Source organism: Dendrobates tinctorius, unplaced genomic scaffold (genome assembly GCF_039654945.1).
Source record: "Dendrobates tinctorius isolate UK_male_01 unplaced genomic scaffold, ASM3965494v1 ptg000003l, whole genome shotgun sequence".
NCBI classification, from domain to species: Eukaryota; Metazoa; Chordata; class Amphibia; order Anura; family Dendrobatidae; genus Dendrobates; species Dendrobates tinctorius.
In genome coordinates, this window is record NW_027361671.1 from 29,411,175 (window position 1) to 29,435,422 (window position 24,248).

Consider the following 24,248-nt stretch of genomic DNA (forward strand, 5'->3'; position numbering starts at 1 on the left):
GTAGTGTCACGTTTCAGCCCCGCTCATATAACAAGCATCAGTTCTTGCTTTGTATTTAGACCTAACCGCTCAGTCTGGTTTCTTTCCCTTCCATTATATTGCTATGGCCATGCAGGCGATGAGCGAGGATGAACTCCTGGATGCGCTGACAGAAGGGTTTGACCTCACTCCTGTCCCGTCGCAGTGTGCCCCCTTACAGTCCTCTGCGGTAAGTCCTGTGCACGCTGCTTTCTGTCTCTGTATGTCCTGTGTGACCTCTGTGGCTCCTTTATATGGCCTATTAGAGCCAGCAGCAGGGGTTACCCTCTAATCTCAGTGCAGCGTGACGCCTCTGTATAGTACTGCGGGCACAGTACAGGAGAACAAGGCAAAACCAAATTCCCGATGCTCTCTACTTTCTCTTTTAGAAGGCACCTGGCAAATCCCAATCCGAAATTGTGTCCTGTTCTAAAGCGTCTGCAGTACAGTCATCGGCAGCCAAACCTTCTGCCTCTGTAAGTTCTGAAATTTGCAGTACTGAGAATACAAGGATTTCTGTAGATTTGAGGGTTTTCATCTTATATGAAGCATTTATTAGATTTATTCCACTAAAGGTCAAAGCACAGCACATAACATAACCAGAGCACAGTTCCTAATGATTCCCATAGGCCTACATAAAAAATAAGTCCACACATAAAGTTTTAAAGTTTCACAGTCTTGGAGTTAATTAAGTCCCCTTCTCACAGGCCGATAAATCCCCGAATGAGCGTTCATTAGAACTTGTTCTCAAACATTGGCACATGTGCTGCACCAGAAAAAGCCGCACACTGTATTGCTCTCTCGGACAGGGGTAATGAGACCCCACTTTTTGACCCCTGATGAACCCTCAGCGGATTAAGAGGGGGAAACGCGTCGGGTTTCCATATGCATCAAGTGGCTGATAAGTATAATGTTGTACATTATTTTTGGCAGATCCTGCGGTGGTACTATCTATTTAGATTTAATCTACTGAGCAATTATGCTATGTGACTTTGTATGCATTGCTACTTGAATATTGGTGTACCACGCTGTATAATCAGAGATGAATATGGTAGCCTTATTATTTTTTATTGTATTTGTGTGAATTAGGGTGATTTTACCCTCACTTGCAAGGTAATGGCTGCCGCATGTGCTATATAGGCTTTTTTTCACTGCCTCTAGTGTGCAATGTTTATTCAATGTGATGTGCTTTTTCTTGTAGCCGTTTTTTAATTTTGCTATCTGGTAATTGGGTCTGCCATTTGCAGCTTATTAGCATTTTTGTGACTACGAGATAAGTCCTTCTCTAAGCTGCCGGATATTAACCCCATTTATCATTTTTTTTGACTCCGAGATAAGTCTTTTTGGGGTTCTTATACTATTAGAAATACTACGAGATAAGTTCATAGCAATTTAGTATTATCTATGAGACTATTTTTGTCTCTTTATTTTTTCGGTACTATAAGTGTGTGTGTGTTTCTTTTTTGTGTCCCTTTTTGTATATGCAGGGAGACGTAGGGGCTATTAGGGATACCGACGTTGAGCGGGGGCGCCATATCGTCTACAACTAGGGTGCCAACCTCCGCGGCTAGGAAGGGTGAAACTAGGGCTGACTAGGGTAACTTAGCCATTGGCCCATTATTTGATTACTGAAGAGAACTAAAAACAGTATTTTTTCTCCCTTCATTTTTTGTCCTCTACTACTCCTTCTTTTAGTCATTTTCACTAATGTTTTTAGTTATTGAATTAAAAGCTAAATTTTAGGGGTTATTCTTTTTTTGTGCTTCTGGTGTTATTACTGAATATATAATCCCACTGATTAATTTTGAGGTCTGTCTCACATGTGCTGCACCCAATATGCATGTTGTATAGGTATATAATGGCCGTATCTGTGTGAAAGGGCTGGGCCTTAAACAAGTGGAGCTGGATCTGTTATATGGTTACACATTTTGTCATAGATTAGGAGGATGTCATACAGAACCTCTCACCAGGTCATAAGTGGCTAGTTTTTGCTCGTAATTTATTTAAACTCATGCCTTGAGTCATAGAATCGTAGAGTTGGAAGGGACCTCCTGGGCCATCTGGTCCAACCCCCTGCTCAAAGCAGGATTCGATAAATCATCCCAGACAGATGTCTGTCCAGCCTCTGTTTGAAGACTTCGTTTGAAAGAGAACTCACCACCTCTCGTGGCAGCCTGTTCCACTCATTGATCACTCTGTCAAAAAAAATTTTCTAATGTCTAATCTGTGTCTCCTCCCATTCAGTTTCATCCCATTGCTTCTAGTCTTTTCTTGCACAAATGAGAATAAAGATGATCCTTCTACGATGTGACAGCCCTTAAGATATTTGTAGACAGCTATTAAGCCTCCTATCAGTCTTCTCTTCTGCAAGCTGAACATTCCCAAATCCTGCAACCTTTCCTCATAAGACAGGGTTTGCAGACCGGTCACCATTCTGATCGCTCTTTTCTGAACTTGCTCTAGTTTGTTGATGTCTTTTTTTAAAATGTGGCGCCCAAAACTGGACACAGTATTCCAGATGAGGTCTGACCAAAGAGGAGTAGAGGGCAATAATGACTTCACGTGATCTAGACTGCATGCTTCTCTTAATACATCCTAGAATTGCATTTGCCTTTTTTGCTGCTGCATCATACTGTTGACTCATATTCAGTCTGTGATCTATTAGTATACCCAAGTCTTTTTCACATGTGCTGTTGTTTAGCCCTATTCCTCCCATTCTGTATATGCTTTTTTCATTTTTGTTGCCCAGATGTAGTACTTTGCATTTTTCCCTGTTAAAAAGCATTCTGTTAGTTGCTGCCCACTTCTCCAGTTTATTTATATCTTTTTGAATCTTCTCTCTTCTTTAGTATTAGCTATCCCTCCTAGCTTTGTGTCATCTGCAAATTTAATCAGTTTACCCTCAATTCCTTCATCTAAATCATTGATAAAGATGTTGAACAATACAGTACCCAGGACAGAGTCCTGTGGTACCTCACTTGAGACATTCTTCCAACTGGATGTGCAGCCATTTACGACCACTCTTTGGGTCCGATTACTAAGCCAGTTATGAATCCACCTAACAGTTGCCTTGTCCATTCCATACTTAGTCATTTTTTCAATAAGGATTGTGTGAGATACTTTGTCAAATGCTTTGCTGAAGTCAAGATATACTATATCAACAGCATTTCCCTGATTTACCCAATCAGTGACTCTGTCATAGAAGGAAATTAGTCTGACATGACTTATTAGTTACAAACCCATGCTGACTCTGTTTAATCACTTCATTCTTATCCAGGTACTGACATACATGTTGTTTAATAATTTGTTCAAAGATCTTTCCTGGTATAGAAGTCAGACTCACCGGCCTATAGTTGCCTGGGTCCACCTTCTTCCCCTTTTTGAAGATAGGAACAACATTTGCTCTTCTCCATTCTTCTGGGATCTCTCCTGTTCTCCACGAATTTTCAAAGATTATGGAGAGGGGTTCAAAAATTTATTCTGTTATCTCCTTCAGTAGTCTGTAGTGTAATTCATCTGGACCTGGAGACTTGAATTCATTTAGGTTAGCTAAGTGTTCCCTCACTAGCTTTCTGTTTATAGATATCCTGGATTCTTCTATTCCCTTAATAGGACAGTGAAGTGTATTTCTTTTGTTTTTTTAAATCTGCTATACTGTTCCAAATATATTGGCCTTTTTATTTTGAGCTAACTTTTAGGGTTATTATGAAGGAGGTGTGACTCACAGGTTCCTCTGGGGCGTGTCTTTAGGCTGCTCTGAATTATTATCCCGTGAGCACTGGGCAGGTAAAGACCTAAAAAATTAGCACTAAATATAAATATATCTCTCAAACCATATGCCAGATAAAAAACAATATATAGAAAGCTTGGGGAGCAGTTGGAATAAAATAAGAGTATAAGCTGACCACTTTTGACCTTGTGATGGGTTCGTTAACTTATAAGGCCTGTAAAGCAATGTGATATATAAAATGAGAAGATGTCAGTTCTCAATTTATGATCTAATTTAGGAATAGTATAAATGAAAAAGGGGTTAAAAAAAAACACTATTAAGCTGCAGATACAGGCTTAATCTGATGCCCTGCTGAGCCGGCTGTCAGTCAATGGCGGGCCGTGCTTACAGTGGCCTCTGTCAGTGCTGTGAGTGGTGACTGAAATTGCTCCTGGCATACCCGCATGACTGAAGGCCAACAGCTCTCAGGAGGAATAAAGTGAATATTCTCCCTGGTGCAGCACTATCAGTACAGCGCCCGGGCACCTACATTACGCTATTAACCTGCAGAGTTACTCTACATAGCCCTCTCGGACCTTTATATAAGGACTCTAGTGATGATTGCTTAATCATCTCTAATCTCATTGGTATTTTTCACATATTATTGAAAGGTATAATAGTTTACTATTGAGCTGCCACGCAGATCCTGGCTGCCATACAGATGAGTTGAGACAGACTGTTGCGTGAATTTTTAATTCTAGCCGATTTATCCCTACATAGAACCTAGTGTACATCATCTTGGTAGTAGAAATCCTGACACTTGAGACTAAGTGTCCATTATATACCAGAGTGGGTACGGGCAGAGACCCTGAAACACACAAAATTGATAAACAATAATGTATGTATGTGTGATGGTAAAAAAATATGTTGGAAAAACACATTTTACATTTTGTGTTGTGCAGATACCCGATGATGCCTTAGATCTGCTGTCTGGTTCTTTGGGAGACAGGCAGCCTGATCCAGATGAGAACAAGCCTATAGTGGACGTAGTAAAGGTGAGGAAGACATCTCCTAATTATGTGTCGTTACAGCTGCTCTTAAAGGGAACCTGTCACCAAAAAAATGCTATTAACTTGCAGATGTAGGGTTATTCTCGTTACTAACCTGCCCGCCGCCTGCACTTGACCAAACGCTGCGCAACATTCAGTCAAGGGGCAGCACTGGTTCAGTCACCGCTCTGAGTAGACAAAACGGTGATACAAAACGGTGACTGTAACCGCACCCCTGGCCCTGACTGACAGCCAGCTCCAATGCAGAGCAAGTGTCTGTCAGTACCGGGGGGGGGCGGTTACAGCCGCCTCTGTATTCTCAGAGCAATATCTGAACCGGGGCTGGCCCTGTGACTGAAACCAGAACGCTGCTGGGGGGAATACAGTTAGTGTTCGACTAAGTGCGGGCGCTGGGCAGGTTAGTTAGCTGCAGCAAGTTATTAAGGTTTTTCTGGTGACAGGTTCCCTTTAAACTTAAAACCACACTGACCCTAAAGAGGAACAATATTTGCCCCCTCTGTTTGTTGTGCAGCATTTTCTGACCTATCATGAACCAGTCAGTCCTCTATAAATCCTGCAGAGAACAATCTGAATGATCTCTGTCATCACACTGCATCTCAGCTTTTTTGACAACATTCACACATTACACTGAGCTATAGGAAGCTATAATGTGCTGTCAAAAAACATGAGTACATATCTAAAGTTATAGAAAACCAGCTTGTGCCTTCATCCTATGTACCATATATACTCGAGTATAAGCTGAGTTTTTCAGCACATTTTTTTTTGTGCTGAAAACATCCCCCCCCCCCCGCGACTTATACTCGAGTGAGGGTCCTGGACATGGAGGGGGAGTGGCAGCGGTGGAACAGGGGGTCACAGGAGGCAGGAGCCGGTTGCTGTGGCTAAAACCTGTGCCCGCTGCTAAAGAGAAATGAATATTCACTGCACTGGCAATGAATTTTCATTTCTCTGTAATAGCGCGAATAGTGTCAACCATAGCAGCCGACTCCTGCAGCTGCCAGGCGTTTACATGTCCCTGCGTCTTAAGAGAAATGAATATTCACCTCTCCACTCCCATGAGACTGGAGAGAGGTGAATATTCATTTCTCTTAAGTAGCTGGGACATGTGTCACTGCGCATTACGTAATAGCAATGAATACTCACTGCCCATACTCACATATAGTTCTGGCATGGGGAGCGCTGAGTATTCCGGCAGCTGTGCTCTGCTTGTAAGCAGCGCATGACGTCCCTGCCAAGCAGTGCTTACAAGCAAAAAGCAGCTGCTGGCACCAGGCCAAAACTCTGCGAGAGAGCGCAGGAAGGTAAGTATAATGGTTTATTGTTTTATGGTTTATTTTTTTTTATGTTTTTTGATGGGGGCCATGCATACAAAGATGGCAATGGGGGCCACTCCATACCAGGAAGGATAAGGATGAGGCCATGCATAAAAGGACAGGGATGGGGGCCAAACATAGAAGGATAGGGATGAGGAACCATGCAGACTAGGACAGGGATGAAAAGATCATGCATACAAGGATAGGGATGAGAAGGCCATGCATACCTGGATAGGGATGAGGAGCCATGCATACAAGGATAGGGATGAGGAGCCATGCATACAAGGATAGGGATGAAGAGGTCATTCAGACCAGGATTGGGATTAGGGGACAATGCATACCCGGCTTATACTCAAGTGAATAAGTTATCCCAGTTTTTGTGGTATAATTAGGTGCCTCATCTTATACTTGGGTTGACTTATACTTGAGTATATACGGTAATGGCAGCACTGAGACACCTGCGGCAGACGGACATAAGCAATAGGTGTGTCATATTCAGCAATGATGTGTAATATCTGCTACATGTGCAGGAGAGGGCAAAAGAGGAGAAAATTGAGAAGCTTGGAGACCGAGATGACACAATCCCACCGGAATATAGACACCTGCTGGACGGTAAAGACCAGGTAATATTCCGTATAGACACATTGTTATGTATATTATTTTATAACCATTAGTAATTCATTGCTCATCCTCATCTCTACTTACAGGGAAAACCTGCAAAACCAGAAGCGCCCAAACCGCAGGTAAACCTATGATATTAACTTTCCTTTAATTTTGTACTTTCCAAAAGAGTCTGAACACAGCACCATGGCTCAGTGAGTAGCACTGTTGCTTTGCTGTTTTGTTCTGGGGAGTTTGTATGTTGTCCTTGTGTTTCTGTGGGTTTTCTTCGGATACTGTGGTTTACTTGAACGCTCCAAAGACATACTGATAGGCAGGGCTGTGGAGTCGGAGTCGGTGCTCATTTTGGTGGAGTTGGAGTCGGTATAAAATGGACCGACTCCGACTCCTAAAATATATAATAAATTGGGTACAGTAATTCAATGCAGGATGTGCTGAATATTTTTTCATAGGAGTTTGGGAAAGTTATGAAATGTCCTATAAATGGCTGTTCTATTCCTGATCTAAGGCTACATTCACACACAGCGTTTTTCCTGTGTTTTTTGAGGATACGTTTTTCAGCTGCAAAAGCTGATCATCTTTTTAAAAAACCGCATCACCTGAAAGGTTTTTGAGCTCATAGATAATGTTTTCAATAGCAAAAGCAGATTAGAAATCTGCTCTATCTATCCATTTATCCATATCTGTCTATCCATATCGTATCTGTACCGAAAAGAATGAAAACCGGGTAGTACACCAATATATATTCTGTTCTATATAAATATCTTGATTATTGGATCATAAAAATGATTAAATGTCTGAGGTTCACATTGTACTACAATAAATTTTTCACTTAAATATAAGCAATATGTGTGGGAGTCGGAGTCGTGGAGTCGGAGTCGGAGTTGGAGTCGGAGTCGGTGTAAGGGAAATTGAGGAGTCGGAGTCGGAGTTGGAGTCGCAGGTTTGGCTTACCGACTCCACAGCCCTGCTGGTAGGGAATATAGATTGTGAGCCCCAATGGGGACAGTGATGATAATGTCTGTAAAGCGTTGTGGAATTCATGGTGCTATATAAGGGGGTAAATTAAATAACTAGATAAAACCTGTCTTGCCATTTTTGTGGTATTGGATGATGTTCTAGTGTGTAGGGGGTGTACTGATTTCCCTGATATATGTTGAGTGAAGGAAGGGTCGGCCATATTTAATGGAAGATAAATCCCTGTCAGAGGTGTCTGGTGGTCACTTACTCCTTCCCCTCTCACTGTACTTGCTGAGGATACTCCTTCATACTGAATTTTGCATCTGTGATTTTACCACATGGGATACATTGAAAAAAAATACTAATACATTTCTGAAAATACTGAATTGTACGGCAAACATCATTTCTAGAAGCGCCCTAGTAACATCAGTGACTTTTGGTTTTAGAAATCTTTGGATGACGCCGCAGCTATTGATCAGCTCTCCGGTGGCTTTACGTCTTGTGAAACCGCTTCAACTGACAAAACGAAAAATTCTTCAAAGGTATAAAGTAATTCTCTGCAGAAAGTACAATATGGAAGATACATCCCAGCCAAAGAGTAATATGGAAGATGCATCCCAGCCATAGTGTAATATGGAAGATGCATCCCAGCCATAGTGTAATATGGAAGATGCATCCCAGCCATAGTGTAATATGGAAGATGCATCCCAGCCATAGTGTAATATGGAAGACTCATCCCAGCCATAGTGTAATATGGAAGATGCATCCCAGCCATAGTGTAATATGGAAGACGCATCCCAGCCATAGTGTAATATGGAAGACTCATCCCAGCCATAGTGTAATATGGTAGACGCATCCCAGCCATAGTGTAATATGGAAGATACATCCCAGCCATAGTGTAATATGGAAGATGTACCCAGCCATAGTGTAATATGGAAGATGCATCCCAGCCATAGTGTAATATGGAAGATACATCCCAGCCAAAGAGTAATATGGAAGATGCATCCCAGCCATAGTGTAATATGGAAGATGTATCCCAGCCATAGTGTAATATGGAAGATGTATCTCAGCCATAGTGTAATATGGAAGATGCATCCCAGCCATAGTGTAATATGGAAGACGCATCCCAGCCATAGTGTAATATGGAAGACGCATCCCAGCCATAGTGTAATATGGAAGACGCATCCCAGCCATAGTGTAATATGGAAGATACATCCCAGCCATAGTGTAATATGGAAGATGTACCCAGCCATAGTGTAATATGGAAGATGCATCCCAGCCATAGTGTAATATGGAAGATACATCCCAGCCAAAGAGTAATATGGAAGATGCATCCCAGCCATAGTGTAATATGGAAGATGCATCCCAGCCATAGTGTAATATGGAAGATGCATCCCAGCCATAGTGTAATATGGAAGATGCATCCCAGCCATAGTGTAATATGGAAGACGCATCCCAGCCATAGTGTAATATGGAAGACGCATCCCAGCCATAGTGTAATATGGAAGATGCATCCCAGCCATAGTGTAATATGGAAGATGCATCCCAGCCATAGTGTAATATGGAAGATGTACCCAGCCATAGTGTAATATGGAAGATGCATCCCAGCCATAGTGTAATATGGAAGATGCATCCCAGCCATAGTGTAATATGGAAGACGCATCCCAGCCATAGTGTAATATGGAAGACGCATCCCAGCCATAGTGTAATATGGAAGACGCATCCCAGCCATAGTGTAATATGGAAGATGCATCCCAGCCATAGTGTAATATGGAAGATGTACCCAGCCATAGTGTAATATGGAAGATGCATCCCAGCCATAGTGTAATATGGAAGATACATCCCAGCCAAAGAGTAATATGGAAGATGCATCCCAGCCATAGTGTAATATGGAAGATGCATCCCAGCCATAGTGTAATATGGAAGATGCATCCCAGCCATAGTGTAATATGGAAGATGCATCCCAGCCATAGTGTAATATGGAAGATGCATCCCAGCCATAGTGTAATATGGAAGACGCATCCCAGCCATAGAGTAATATGGAAGATGTATCCCAGCCATAGTGTAATATGGAAGATGTATCCCAGACATAGTGTAATATGGAAGATGCATCCCAGCCATAGTGTAATATGGAAGATGTACCCAGCCATAGTGTAATATGGAAGATGCATCCCAGCCATAGTGTAATATGGAAGATGCATCCCAGCCATAGTGTAATATGGAAGATGTACCCAGCCATAGTGTAATATGGAAGATGTACCCAGCCATAGTGTAATATGGAAGATGTATCCCAGACATAGTGTAATATGGAAGATGTACCCAGCCATAGTGTAATATGGAAGATGCATCCCAGCCATAGTGTAATATGGAAGATGCATCCCAGCCATAGTGTAATATGGAAGATGTACCCAGCCATAGTGTAATATGGAAGATGTACCCAGCCATAGTGTAATATGGAAGATGCATCCCAGCCATAGTGTAATATGGAAGATGCATCCCAGCCATAGTGTCATATGGAAGATGCATCCCAGCCATAGTGTAATATGGAAGATGCATCCCAGCCATAGTGTAATATGGAAGATGCATCCCAGCCATAGTGTAATATGGAAGATGCATCCCAGCCATAGTGTAATATGGAAGATGCATCCCAGCCATAGTGTAATATGGAAGATGTACCCAGCCATAGTGTAATATGGAAGATGTACCCAGCCATAGTGTAATATGGAAGATGCATCCCAGCCATAGTGTAATATGGAAGATGCATCCCAGCCATAGTGTAATATGGAAGACGCATCCCAGCCATAGTGTAATATGGAAGACGCATCCCAGCCATAGTGTAATATGGAAGACGCATCCCAGCCATAGTGTAATATGGAAGATGCATCCCAGCCATAGTGTAATATGGAAGATGTACCCAGCCATAGTGTAATATGGAAGATGCATCCCAGCCATAGTGTAATATGGAAGATACATCCCAGCCAAAGAGTAATATGGAAGATGCATCCCAGCCATAGTGTAATATGGAAGATGCATCCCAGCCATAGTGTAATATGGAAGATGCATCCCAGCCATAGTGTAATATGGAAGATGCATCCCAGCCATAGTGTAATATGGAAGATGCATCCCAGCCATAGTGTAATATGGAAGATGCATCCCAGCCATAGTGTAATATGGAAGACGCATCCCAGCCATAGAGTAATATGGAAGATGTATCCCAGCCATAGTGTAATATGGAAGATGTATCCCAGACATAGTGTAATATGGAAGATGCATCCCAGCCATAGTGTAATATGGAAGATGTACCCAGCCATAGTGTAATATGGAAGATGCATCCCAGCCATAGTGTAATATGGAAGATGCATCCCAGCCATAGTGTAATATGGAAGATGTACCCAGCCATAGTGTAATATGGAAGATGTACCCAGCCATAGTGTAATATGGAAGATGTATCCCAGCCATAGTGTAATATGGAAGATGTACCCAGCCATAGTGTAATATGGAAGATGCATCCCAGCCATAGTGTAATATGGAAGATGCATCCCAGCCATAGTGTAATATGGAAGATGTACCCAGCCATAGTGTAATATGGAAGATGTACCCAGCCATAGTGTAATATGGAAGATGCATCCCAGCCATAGTGTAATATGGAAGATGCATCCCAGCCATAGTGTAATATGGAAGATGCATCCCAGCCATAGTGTAATATGGAAGATGCATCCCAGCCATAGTGTAATATGGAAGATGCATCCCAGCCATAGTGTAATATGGAAGATGCATCCCAGCCATAGTGTAATATGGAAGTGTAGGACGTGTTCAGCGTGTCTGTGGGCAACTTGTGAATAGACATAATGTTGAACTTAACTACAGGTAGCCTCAGGATAAGGGCTCGCTCACACTAGCGAGAAGCCAATGTATAACTCGGGCGAGTGCTATCCTATGTTTCATCTGACAGCACTCGCTCCAATATTATACTCTGGGGCAGTGCCGACTAGTGTTTATTTTGTCATGCCAAGTCGACATGAGGAAAAAATCAGCGTATATTGGATGTCGCGCACCTATACAAGTCTATAGGTGCGTGCAGAACATTAGACTGCACTTGGATGTCATCTGAGTGCAGTCCGATATACGCCGACTCACAAAATGGATAAATTAAGTTCTCCATCTTCTCCGCACCTGTGATCCGATTCTTTTACTGCCCACACCGGAGTTAACAGCGTCCTATATGCCTATGAGGCTGTGAGTTTGGGTCAGGAAACCCACAGTCAGTCCAGAAATTATTCAGGTTCACAGACAGTGAAAGGTGGACGTGTGAAGCCAGACGAGGCCAAAACCACTGAAGATAATCTTGTCTCTACTATAGGACAAGGCTGAGAAGACTTCCTCCAGTACTCCGGTCTCTAAGGCACCAGGGAAGGAATCGGAGACCGCAAAGGTAACGTCATCACCGAAAACCGATCATTTGTGATACAAAATCAACTGCTATAACTCCTACTGATCGCTATGAAAGTATGTCAAGAGGGATGGGGAAGGGCTGTGTCATTTCATCTCCTTATTGCCGAAAAGACGCTCTGGTTATACGATATTAATAACCTTATATATTATGTTAATAACCGGTCATAAGATATTAATAACCGGCCATGTGATATTAATAACCGGTTAGGTGATATTAATAAACGGTTATATGATATTAATAATCGGTCATATGGTATTAATAACCGGCCATGTAATATTAATAACCGGTTATGATATTAATAATTGGTTATATGATATTAGTAACCAGTTATATGATACTAATAACTTGTCCTTAGGCAAAGGGAGTCTGTTGTGTTGTAAAGCAGAGGGGGAGGTGCCTGCACCGTAGATAATCACTTCTGTTAAAATTGCCTCTTGGTGTAAGTCGTCAACATTGGCTCAGTGGGCTCCAAGACTGCGCACCCCACCGATCATCTACTAGTTCTGGGGTCGGCTGGATGTGACCATTGAATGGATCTGTAATGACTGTATACTGTTGCTCAGCTCCTGGCCTACATTTCGCAGGCCTTGTCCCCTACAATTACCATAGCTAATCCTAGTTCTTGCTCAGGCTGTTACAGTTCATCAGTACTTCCCTAACATTTCAGTTCCAAGTCTCCAGTGATGGCCACTCAGCGGAATAACCATCCATCTCTGTTGCAGGCCAAGGTTGAGATTTCTTCAGTCCATAAAACCGAAACATCGGGGAAAGCTGCAGAGTCTTCAAAGGTATAAATCATATATTAGGAGTATCCTGATATATACGGTCATAAAGCATATCAAAGCCTCCGGAAGGTTGTGGCACATAATAGTATAGTCTGTAACCCAGACACTGGGCATCACACGTACCTGTGTGACTGGCGTCCTATGCCTCGTCTGTGTGCATGGCTAATACTAGGCAGCCACCCCCTCCATGAATTGGTAGGTTGTGAGTGGTTGCTTCATCAGAACTTTGCGTCTGTGCTGCCCCCCGCCTTTATCATGGGGGTCTCCTGCATCCTGCTAGTGCAGTGGTAATCTGACCTGGGGTGGTACGGCTGTTTCTGTGATGTTTTTTTAGCTCATGTCCTTCCGTGAGTAGATTTTTATGCACCCAGTTTTCATGACCACCTCCTGTACCGGTTTAGAGGTGGCCGCAGTATTGCTGTGGAGATATTTTAATCCATAAATGTGTATGGACATCTCATTGTCAAGATGCAAATTCTGTGTTCAATAATGCATGTAAACAGCTGGGAAATCCCTCTCCAGTGTCCTAACACTGACATTTTCCAGTACCGTACAGAGGAACATTATGATTAATATTTAATCACCGATCACAATACGGGGCGGCATACATTCATTTATAACTGCCTCAATCACCAGGGGGGCCGAGACACATGTAAGTCTGAGTGGTCTCCAACCCTTCATAGGTGACGAGACAGCTTCATATACGACCGATGGTCTAAGGTTCTTCATGTCTACGATCAGTGCGGCCTACTAATGAGACCCGGTCACCTAAGAGCAGCAGCGGTTATAGTTCCAGCAACGTGAATGACATTTCTGAGCCCTCCTGTACTTGTTGCTTGCAGATTGGAAGTGTTTTCAGAATTTCAGTTCCATCAAATGATTGGACAAATTTCTGCTGCAAATACTTAACATCTGCTCAGGTAGCTACATACAGGACACATTGCAGGGAGCACGTCTACCTTCTTGAGGAGAGGACATGTACATAGTGTTTCCCAGGGATCTTTGCCTGTTAGATGGATCCCACAAGGAGAACAGTATGTGCGAGAGGGGAGACGGAATGTCACAGAATGATTGAACTGTACAAAGAGGATCTGTCACCAGGTTAAAGGGAATCTGTCACCCCTTTTTTCAAATATGTGCTGCTGGCACCGCCATCAGGGGCTGATCTACAGCATTCTGTAATGCTGTAGGTAAGCCCCCGATGTAACCTGAAAGAGAAGAAAAACGAGTTATATTATACTCACCCAGGGGCGGTCCGGTCTTGGTCCGATGGGTGTTGCGATCCGGCGCCTCCCTTCTTCTAACAGTGAAGTCCTCTTCTTTCCTTCGTGATGTGGCTCCGGCGCAGGCGCACTGCTCTGCCGTGTTGAGGGCAGAGCAGAATACTGTAGTACGCAGGCGCCGGACCTCTCCCTGCGCACTGCCCTCAACAGGGCAGAGCAATGCGCCGGAGCCACGACGGGAAGGAAAGAAGAGGACGGCATTGTATGAAGATGGGAGGCGCCGGAACGGACGCCGGGTTGAGTATAATCTAACTTTTTTTCCTTCAGGTTACATCGGGGGCTTATCTACAGCATTACAGAATGCTGTAGATAAGCCCCTGATGGCGGTGCCGGCAGCTCATATTCGAAAAAGGGGTGACCGATTCCCTTTAAGAGATCAGAATTTTGCTCCTATTTTTTTTCCGCTGTTTGACCAAGCCATTTGGTGAATTTAAAAAATAAAAACAGATATCAGCCTTTTTATTTTGTGTGCCCAACATGCTAATTTTGTTAGTACAATGTATTGTGAAAAGTTGTCAGCCGTCTCAGTAACTATGAAGGTTATGTTTTTATTTATTCATATCCTTTCTTTCAATAAATAAAATAAAACTGATTTCTTTTCAAATATGATGACAATTTTAAATGTATGGAGCTAATTAGTAACTATTCAAAACCAATAAAATCTACATGCACATTAAAGGGAACCTGTCAGCAGGATTGTGTACAGTAACCTACAGGCAGTGTCAGGACGGCGCCGTTATACTGATTAAAACAATACCTTTTTTGATTAAACTCGTCTTGTGGTTGTTTAATCTGTATTTTCAGTTTTAAGTTAATAATATGCTTGTGCTTTGGGGCGGCTTGTGGGGGGTCTTCATGTGGTGGTTTGATTAGGTATTTACCAGAATGGCCTCTGACAGGTCACTGATCCCTCACTGACCTCTGCCCTTAGTTTACATAATAAATATTACGTATTCATATATAACATGAAGAATGTCGGAAGCCATCAGTATGACTACCTAATCAGATTAAACAACCACAAATCAGATTTCATCACCACAGGTATCATTTTATTCAGTATAACGGCACCAACCTGACACTGTCTGTAGGTTACTGTGCACAATCCTGCTGACAGGTTCCCTTTAAACTCCATGTTGCAACTATGAGAAAAATGCAGCACTCGCCATTTCTTTTAAAAAAATTCAGTCCTTTATTTCATCTTCAGACAAAGAAGCGGCAGGCGGGGGGTGCATGTATATTAATCATGTGCTTCTGTCTCTGTTCCAGTCTACAACTCAAAGCTCCTTGGAAAAGCCAAGTGCCCAGAAGACAAGCAAAAGTTAGACCGGGGGTGAGTCAACTCAGTGTTAACCTTCACATTAAAAACAAAGCATGTACGGATTATGAAGAATATTTTACCCGAAAAAGGGCTATGTTTTATGTTAATTTTTGACAAATCCATGGGAATTTTTCAAAGACTCTGCAGCAGAAACGTGAGGCTTTAAGGAAATCTGTCATCATGTTTTCACAGTACAATCCGCAAAGATCATTAAATAGATCTTTAGACCCCGTGAGGCTGGTGTGCTTACTTTGAAAATCCATGTCAGAATGGCTGTAGAATCATAAAATGTAAATTTTAATATCAGGATGATATCTACAGCAGGGAAACATTAAAAAAAATAAATTTACAGCCATACTGACATGGATTTATAATAACACCAGTCTCATTAGGTCTAAGGTCTACGTATTAATGTCATTTGTACTGTGAAATCTGGTGACAGATCTTCTTTAAACCATGATTTCTACCATATTTGTATTAGCGTATACACACACAGATCAGTTCTACTGTAATAAGTATAGTATGTATGTCACATTTCTCATGACCGAATAATTAAAGGTTTGAAGAACTAGACAGCGATCATTCATGTGTAAGGATGGAAGCTGCACAAGATGCTCTCGCCTATAGATACATCAAGATCTCCTTCTGAAGGCTAGGGTCACACCAGCATAAATTCTCTCAACCAAGAGAATTGGAGCATTTATGTAAATCAGAGATTGATCAGAGTGTGCTCCGATTCTGTGATGAGAAGAAGATGGGGAAAAACCGTCTTTATTGTGTCATCCGGGTGCATTCTGATCTTTTCCATGTCTTCACAGACTTGCATGATTGAGTACGATCCGAATAATGGATCAAACCTGGACATGCTGCCATTTTTTTTTTTTCCTTTCCGTACAGACTCTTCGAGGGAAAAAAATTGGACATATGCGCTGCCCCATAGTATGACATTGGTCCAGGTGTGACTCAGTGTTTTGTTGGCTCACATTCAGACTAATAATACGGTGGTCTGTACGAGCCCTAATCGTTATTTGCAGTGTAAGTGCAGATGATACAGAAGTGCACTGCTTGTCTCTGCAGCTTTTCCCATGGATTTGTGAGCGGTTTTATCTTGAGTATAATATTATTATTATAATATAGGCTCATTGCTGTGGGTTTATGATGTTGTCGGTCCGGGTTAGTAGACCCCTGGTCGAGAGGTAATTTTTCATTGTAAGTGGTCCCTGTAAATGGCATGTGACAAGTTCCTGCTACTAGTGGCAGCTCGGCTCCGTACACAGATGACTTACCCCGATCTCCTGTGCTTTCTTTCAGACGCAGGTTCAGCTTAGGAAGAACAAAGACTGATACAAGGACGATGCCTTCCACACTGTACCTTTCCCTATATCCTGTTGCGTTTATTAAAGCGCTAAATGAATTTTTTTTTTTTTCTTCCTTTTCTGCAAAATCTGATTTTCGGTTCTTTGAGGGGCAAAGCTTCCATAGTTGTAATAATAGAATATGTAATGTAATAACATGAGGCCTGCAACCTTTGCACATATTTTCCACATTGAATGCGTGAGCTTGAGCACACGTGAGGTTGCAGAGCAATGTGTACGTGACATTGTACCATGGTGAGATGATGGCGTCGCTCATATTATTGTATTACTGGTGAACAGTACGTAACAGAAGAACATGTCCTCTATGTTTACAAGATCTGTGCCTTTTTTACTCGCTGGTCTCCCTGTTCATGCACATAAAACGTAATGGGGCTTCTCTGGCATGGACAGGACTTTATCATTTGGCTTCTATTTTTGTAAGGAGATGGTTGCACTGATTCCCAATAAATTGATTTGCTATGGATATTTCATAGCCTGGTGCAGAGAAATAGATTTTTACTGGATGTGTGTCAGTGATATAAGGGCTATTTTGCTTTAGACTGTGGAACACTATCTGAAATAAAGTTTCATGAAAACCTAGTTCTTGCTCTAGTTTCTCAATGTGTTATTTGTGAAGATTTGTACTTTTGTTTGTATAGTGTACCGGGACATCACACCTATAGCAGCTTTTATGACATCCCATTGTAAATCCATAGCCATTAACAACAGGATTTTTTGGGTTGCTTACCGTAAAATCTGTTTCTCGGAGCCTTCATTGGGGGACACAGAGACCATGGGTGTATGCTTTGCTGCAACTAGGAGGCTGACACTATGCACAAAAAAATGTTAGCTCTTCCTCCGCAGTATACACCCCACCGACCGACACCAATTTCCTCAATTAGTGAGAAAGCAGTAGGAGAAGTAACAAACAGAATGAAAACAGAACGAGTCAGGGGGGCGTGGCCTGGATCTCACACAGGGAGGACGTGTCTTATGGCAGCTCCCGCTTCCAGCCACAAAATTGCCTTATTTGGCCTGGACGAAAGTGGCAAAAACGAATTTTAGAGTGCCCAGGGCTTGTAGAAGAAGGTGAGGGGCGGTGGGGAGAAGAGAGGGGCTGCTGCTCTCCGCCGTGACACCGGAGCGCAGAGCGGCCTCGTGAAGGGTGCTGCAGCGCTGGAGGGAGACGGGCGCCATCTTTACATCCCCCTGACCACAAGGCCTGGAAACCGGACCGCAGGAGGCCCTCGATAGAGGCGTGAGACAGCGGAATAAGGAGCGGTCTCGCCAGTTGGAGCAAAAGGCGGTGAGAGGGAGCCCCCGGTGAGCTGTCTGTGGGGCCTGCGGGGATTACTATCGCTACGTGCGGTGGAGGAAGGTGCTGGCTCTGGGCCAGACGGGTTGTTGACGGCCCCCTGTTTTGCTGAGACATTTCCCAGGGACTGAGTTGTTTTTGGAACGGGGGATATCGCTCTCCCCACATAGAGGTGCTGCTGTCTGCAGATTTATGCGACATTGGTGAGGAGGACATTGTGTCTTTTCTGAAGCGCCGCGGTGGGGAGTTGGCGTTACCCTGTCCCTACCGGCTCCAGCAGATCCCCACGGATGTTTCCATATATTAACCCCTCGCCCTCCAAGTTACATGGGGTTATTTTCATATAGAAAAATGCTCTACTAGACTTTTCTTGACGCACGGGTGGTAAATTAAAGGCACGCTTCAATCAAGCAAAATGGTCAAAACTAACAAAGAGCGTGCAAAACCGTTGGCTGCAGAGGCGTATCGAAGCAAACGGGGTGAAATGGATAAATTTTTGAAAAATAAATTGCTTCGTCTAAGCCTAATGCTAAAAGGCTCCCTGCAGAGGTTGTGGAGGAGGAGCATGTCGAGGACTCAGACTCCAGTGATGATGCTTCAGGCAGCGATGTCACTCAATCAGACTCTGGGAAACTTTCTAGATCGTTTTTTAAAAAATTATTAGCACAAGCTATAAAACCATTAGTTAATGAGATATCTGGTATGAGAGCGGACTTGCTACACATTGGTAATAGAGTGGAGTCTTTGGAGTCCTCTCAGTCCTCTATCATTAGCCACTCCAATGCCATGAGAGAGCATCTGGACTACCACAGAGCACAGCTTAACAACTCTTTTCTGGCTCTCGAGGATCAGGAAAATCGGAGTCGTAGGAAGAACATACGGATAAAAGGCTTGCCTGAAAGTGTTTCCACAGAAATATTAGAAAAATCTACGAAGGAGATCTTCGCCCTCTTAATCCCACAAGAAACATGTGATCGAATTGTAATAGAAAGGGTGCATAGATCACTTAGACCAAAGCCGAAGCCAGCGGAACCTCCGAGGGATGTGATTTGCGGCCTATTGAGCTATTTGGATACCAATGCTATTTTGTCTGCCTCAAGAGACATTAAAAATCTTTCTTATGAGGGATCTGCTATTCATCTTTATCAGGACGTTGCGCCGTCAACCCTTGCAAAAAGAAGAGTCCTAAGGCCCCTCCTGGAGGTGTTACGCTCACGTAAAATCTTATATAAATGGCTGTTTCCGTTTGGTATATCTATACAAGGAGATGGTAGGCAAATAATGGTTCGGACCCCTGAAGATTTAACCAAAATATGGGACGCTTTTGGCATTGCCCCTATGGATATTCCTTCCTGGCTACCTCTGGACATGGATCATCGCACACCTCCCCCTGTCCATGCTTTTACTGGAGGGCAGGGTGACTGGGTCTTAGGAAAGAAACGCTCGACTCCTAAAAGAGGGAAATCTGGAATGGAAAAGGAGATACCCCCCTGAGCTTTCTTGTGCTTCTCTCGGTTGCATTTTTCCAATACTGGAGCCGGACCCCTCGGTCCACTCGGACATGTTCTATCTTATTTTAGCTTGCTAAGTTTGACATTTACTCAGGTGTTGATATCATTCAATTGCCGTATAAGTTAACATGTGCCACTCATGTGTCAAAAATGTTATTTCCTGCTCTGTTATGGGAGGTATGTTTGACCCCCTACCTCTGCTACAGACAGGTAGTTGGTTCTTGTTATATTTCTCTTGTTTTATCTTAATAATTTTTAGGTTTTTTGTTATTTTTTTCATCTTTTTTTTTTTTAATTTCGGTGGTTTGATGACAGAGGAATCTTTATTATTACTTCCTTTACCAAACTATGGGTGATAAGGTGAACTTCGCCACTATGACAGTGGCCTCGTATAATGTAAAGGGCTTACGCTCCCCGAGTAAGAGAAGCCAAGTAATCTTTTGCATTCAAAGAAGTCTAGTATAGTTTTCCTGCAGGAGACACATTTTAAAAAAGGGAGAGTCCCAGATATGTCTAGATCTCGCTACCCGACCTGGTATCACAGCGCGGGCGGTTCAGCGTCAAGTGGAGTGAGTATTGCTATAAAGAAAAATGTTCCCTTTATTTTGAGTGATTGTTTATCAGATTCAGAAGGCAGGTACATTATAATTAAGGGCTTTTTGGCCAACACTAAGATTACCCTGTGTAATTTATATGCACCAGATAGGTTGGCTGTGTAAAACAATGAATGTTCTAGAACTTTTTACTGAGGGTCTGTTGTTTGTGGGAGGGGATTTTAATGTATCTTTGAACCCAGCCTCAGATACTTCGACGGGCAGGTCGGCTCTTTCTCAAAGGGCGCTGAGAAGATTACACCTTTCATTACAAAAATTGCATCTGATAGACCCTTGGAGAACACTTTTTCCTTCGGGCAGAGATTACACTTTTTATTCCCATCCGAATAATAGCTATCACAGAATTGATTACCTATTGATACAAACAGCTAATCTCCAATTAGTTAAAAAAGCTAATATAGATATCATCTCTCTCTCAGACCACGCTCCCATTTTTCTTGACATAGAGATAAAAACTCTACCACGGCCGGCTGGGTCATGGTCACTGAATGAGACACTATTGGACTCGGATTCCCACATTGAAAAACTGACAAACACTCTTGACTTCTTTTTTCAAAATAATTTGCACTCAGGCCCGCCCTTGCCTATGGTATGGGAATCACATAAAGCAGTAATGAGAGGGGAATTTATAGCCCTAGGCTCCTATTTGAAAAAAGAGCGAACAAAAAAGGTTGTGTCTATTCTACATCAAACTAGTTCCTTCGAGAGACTACATAAGAGATCTCAAGTAAATAAAACATTATCTGAACTGACAGATCTGAGAACCTCATTTAAAAAACCTTTTAAACATTCAATCAGCAAAAATTTACATGAGAAGTAAGCAGAAGTTCTATCTTCATGGCAATAAAAGTAGTAAGCTTATGACATCCCTACTTAAGAAACAAAAAGAAAAGACGTTTATTAGACAACTCAGAGCTTTAGATGGCTCTTCAATTCTCGGGACTGCAGATATTGCCAGGGAGTTTAAAACCTTTTATGAAAATTTATACAATTTAAATACACCGGATAGCATGCAGGAGCCAGTCACAGCCTTGGCAAAAATAAAAGAATTCTTGACCTCACTACATCTCTCTAAAATAACTCTTGAAGGCCAGTCCTTGTTGACTGCCCCAGTTACCCCCAAAGAAATTTTAGACACTCTTTCTACTATTCCGAATGGAAAGGCACCGGGTCCAGATGGTCTTCCCATTATCTATTATAAAAAGTTTATAAAACCACTGTTACCTCACCTAGTGTCTTTGTTTAATTCCTATTTAGAAGGCCAGCTCCCCCCTAGACAATCCTTAGAGGCATACATCACAGTCCTCCCTAAGGAAGGTAAAGACCCCAACCTGTGCGCTAGCTACAGACCAATATCACTGCTTAATGCAGATATTAAGATGTGGGCTAAAATATTAGCGGGCAGATTAAGCAATTTCTTACCTAAGCAAATTCATGCAGATCAAGTAGGCTTTTTAAGAGGAAGGGAAGGATAATTCTACTAAAGTTATTCAGTCTATAATGTTTGCTAAGACTCGGGGTATGCCCTTGATGCTCCTGTCGACAGATGCTGAGAAGGCTTTCGACAGAGTGAGCTGGAGGTTCATGGAACAAGTAATGATTAGGTTTGGCTTCCCTCCTCAATATATAACAGCAGTCCTCTCGCTTTATTCTCAACCGACGGCCAAAGTCAGAGTCAACGGCACCCTGTCAGATAGTTTTGGGATTAATAACGGGACTAGACAGGGTTGTCCCTTGTCGCCATCTTTGTTCATTTTAGTTATAGAAACTTTGATACAAAGCATCAGACAAGACTAACGTATAGAGGGGTTGTCGGTGGGTCGAAGGTCACTTAAAACTCTAGCTTTCGCAGATGATCTGCTTTTCCTTATCTCCAATCCATCCCAAGCATTCCCAATTATCCTTCAGGCCTTTCATCACTTTGGTCTCCTTTCTAATTTCAAAATTAATTTGTCAAAATCTGAAGTGCTAAGCGTTGGTCTCCCTCACTCTCAGACCTCCACTATTCGTACGCAGATTCCATTCTCTTGGGCCACTAATTCTATTAGATATTTGGGAATAATGATAACTAGAGATCCCGCCAACCTATTCCACAAAAACTACATTCCTTTAATTCAAAAGGTCAAAAGCCTGATGCAGAAGTATAGCCTACCCACTTTATCCTGGATGGGTCGTATTAATGTGTTTAAGGCATATATAATGCCTATTATACTATATACTATGAACATGGTTCCGATTCGGATTCCCCTGACATTTTTTGGAACGTTAAAATCCCTTATTGGAAAATTTATTTGGAAATCTAAAAGGGCTAGGTTGCCATATAAGTTTCTTTCTCGCCCTCTCTCTTCTGGAGGATTGGGGGTCCCAGACCTTCTTTTATACTATAAGGCTATTCATCTCAGTAGATGGTTAAAGGTGGTGTCCTGTGCTGGAAGGGAGGAGGGGGATAGTGTTGACTGGGCTTTATTGGGCCCGAGAGGTTTGCCGTATCTTTGGACTAAGGCTAAACCGCCGGCCTCTCTTAGGTTGGATGACGTAACTACAACTACGTTGCGTATTAAAAGATTGGTAATGGGAGAGTTCCCGGAAGATACCTTCCCCTCAACATTGACACCGATCGGCTCAATTCCCTATTTGTTAGATTTTCAAGACCCATACAATTTATGGTCCAACCTCCCTAGAGAAACGTTGAATAGTTTTTATGGTAATAGCATCTTGCGGGAGGGGTCTTGGCCACAGGGTGCGTTGACTCAACCAACAAATTTTCTCCAAAAACAACACATCAGACGTACACTTTTACAGTTTGGACGGAGATTCCCGTCTAAATCTAATTGGTCCTGGTTAGATATTATGATTAAACTTCCATCCCCACGGCTAAAAATTATATCTCGCATTTACTCACATCTCATCTCTCCGACTGTACATTCTAAACCCTCGTTTATACACTCTTGGGAAATGGAACTTAATACCACGTTTACAGAGGACCAAATATCTAAAATGCTGTCAAATGCTCGGGGTTTTTCCAGATGTGTACTTCTGCAGGAGAATTCTTATAAAATATTAACTAGGTGGCATTTAACTCCAGCTAAATTATTCCAGTTGGGCCTCGCGGATAATGACGATTGTTGGCGATGCCTCAATTCTAGAGGACATCATTCACATATATTCTGGGACTGCCCTAGATTGCGAGTTTTTTGGGAGGGAGTTGAACTAGTTCTCAAAAAATTAAGACTAATAAAGGTTGATCTTAGAGCCACGGAAGCTCTCCTTTCATGCCCGTCAAAAGATTTTTTACCAAAAAAACATGGGCTTCTTCCACTGATGTTGAGTGCGGCGAGACAGTTGATAGCTGCCCATTGGAAGGATGTAGCTCCTCCCACGTTGGGAGAATGGTATGCTAAAATAAATCAGATCTATCGCTTAGAGGAGCTGTCTAGCTGGGAAATTTATAATCATAGAGCTTACGTGTTGACTTGGGCCCCTTGGAATAGGTATTTAGAAGACAATCCTCTTTAAGGATCATCTCCCACAATCCCTCTCTCCTGACCCTGTAGTGTGGCCTATATATGTAGTAGTTGCTAAGGGGAAGCACGCAGTGTGGGGTACAGCACGCAAGCATCCCATAAGCAAAGCATCACAGAAGATAAGCATCCAGCAAAACGGCAGTTATACAGGGCAGGAGTCAGGTAACCCACACCTTGCCTTCCCCTTTAACCATCTGCTTTATTTGTATCCTCCTGTGTTCCCTTGCCATCCACATTCATCACCCTATCCCCCCTCCATCACGACTCATACACATCAGCCCCTCTATACTTCCCTCTCCCATGTACAGCTCCCACACACTCCTCACCTTCCTGAGAAACCTCAGCCCATCTTGCCCAAACACATCGCAGAAAAAAACTACTTACAATTCCAACAACTAT

General features: G+C 42.6%; 1 protein-coding gene across 15 annotated transcripts in view; it reads left to right on the forward strand.

Annotated features, from left to right (window-relative positions):
• The window catches only part of CAST (calpastatin), a 237,340-nt gene extending 219,855 nt beyond the window's left edge, over positions 1-17,485 (forward strand). For all 15 annotated transcript variants that reach the window (XM_073542003.1, XM_073542077.1, XM_073542374.1 and 12 more), the window contains 10 exons: positions 116-208; positions 408-494; positions 4,690-4,782; positions 6,641-6,733; positions 6,818-6,853; positions 8,138-8,233; positions 12,052-12,123; positions 12,867-12,932; positions 15,479-15,542; positions 16,842-17,485. In XM_073542003.1, coding sequence (XP_073398104.1) covers positions 116-208; positions 408-494; positions 4,690-4,782; positions 6,641-6,733; positions 6,818-6,853; positions 8,138-8,233; positions 12,052-12,123; positions 12,867-12,932; positions 15,479-15,535 — 693 coding nt within the window. In that variant the 3' untranslated portion in view covers positions 15,536-15,542; positions 16,842-17,485. The remainder of the gene's footprint in view (positions 1-115; positions 209-407; positions 495-4,689; positions 4,783-6,640; positions 6,734-6,817; positions 6,854-8,137; positions 8,234-12,051; positions 12,124-12,866; positions 12,933-15,478; positions 15,543-16,841) is intronic.
• Positions 17,486-24,248: the final 6,763 nt, after the last annotated feature.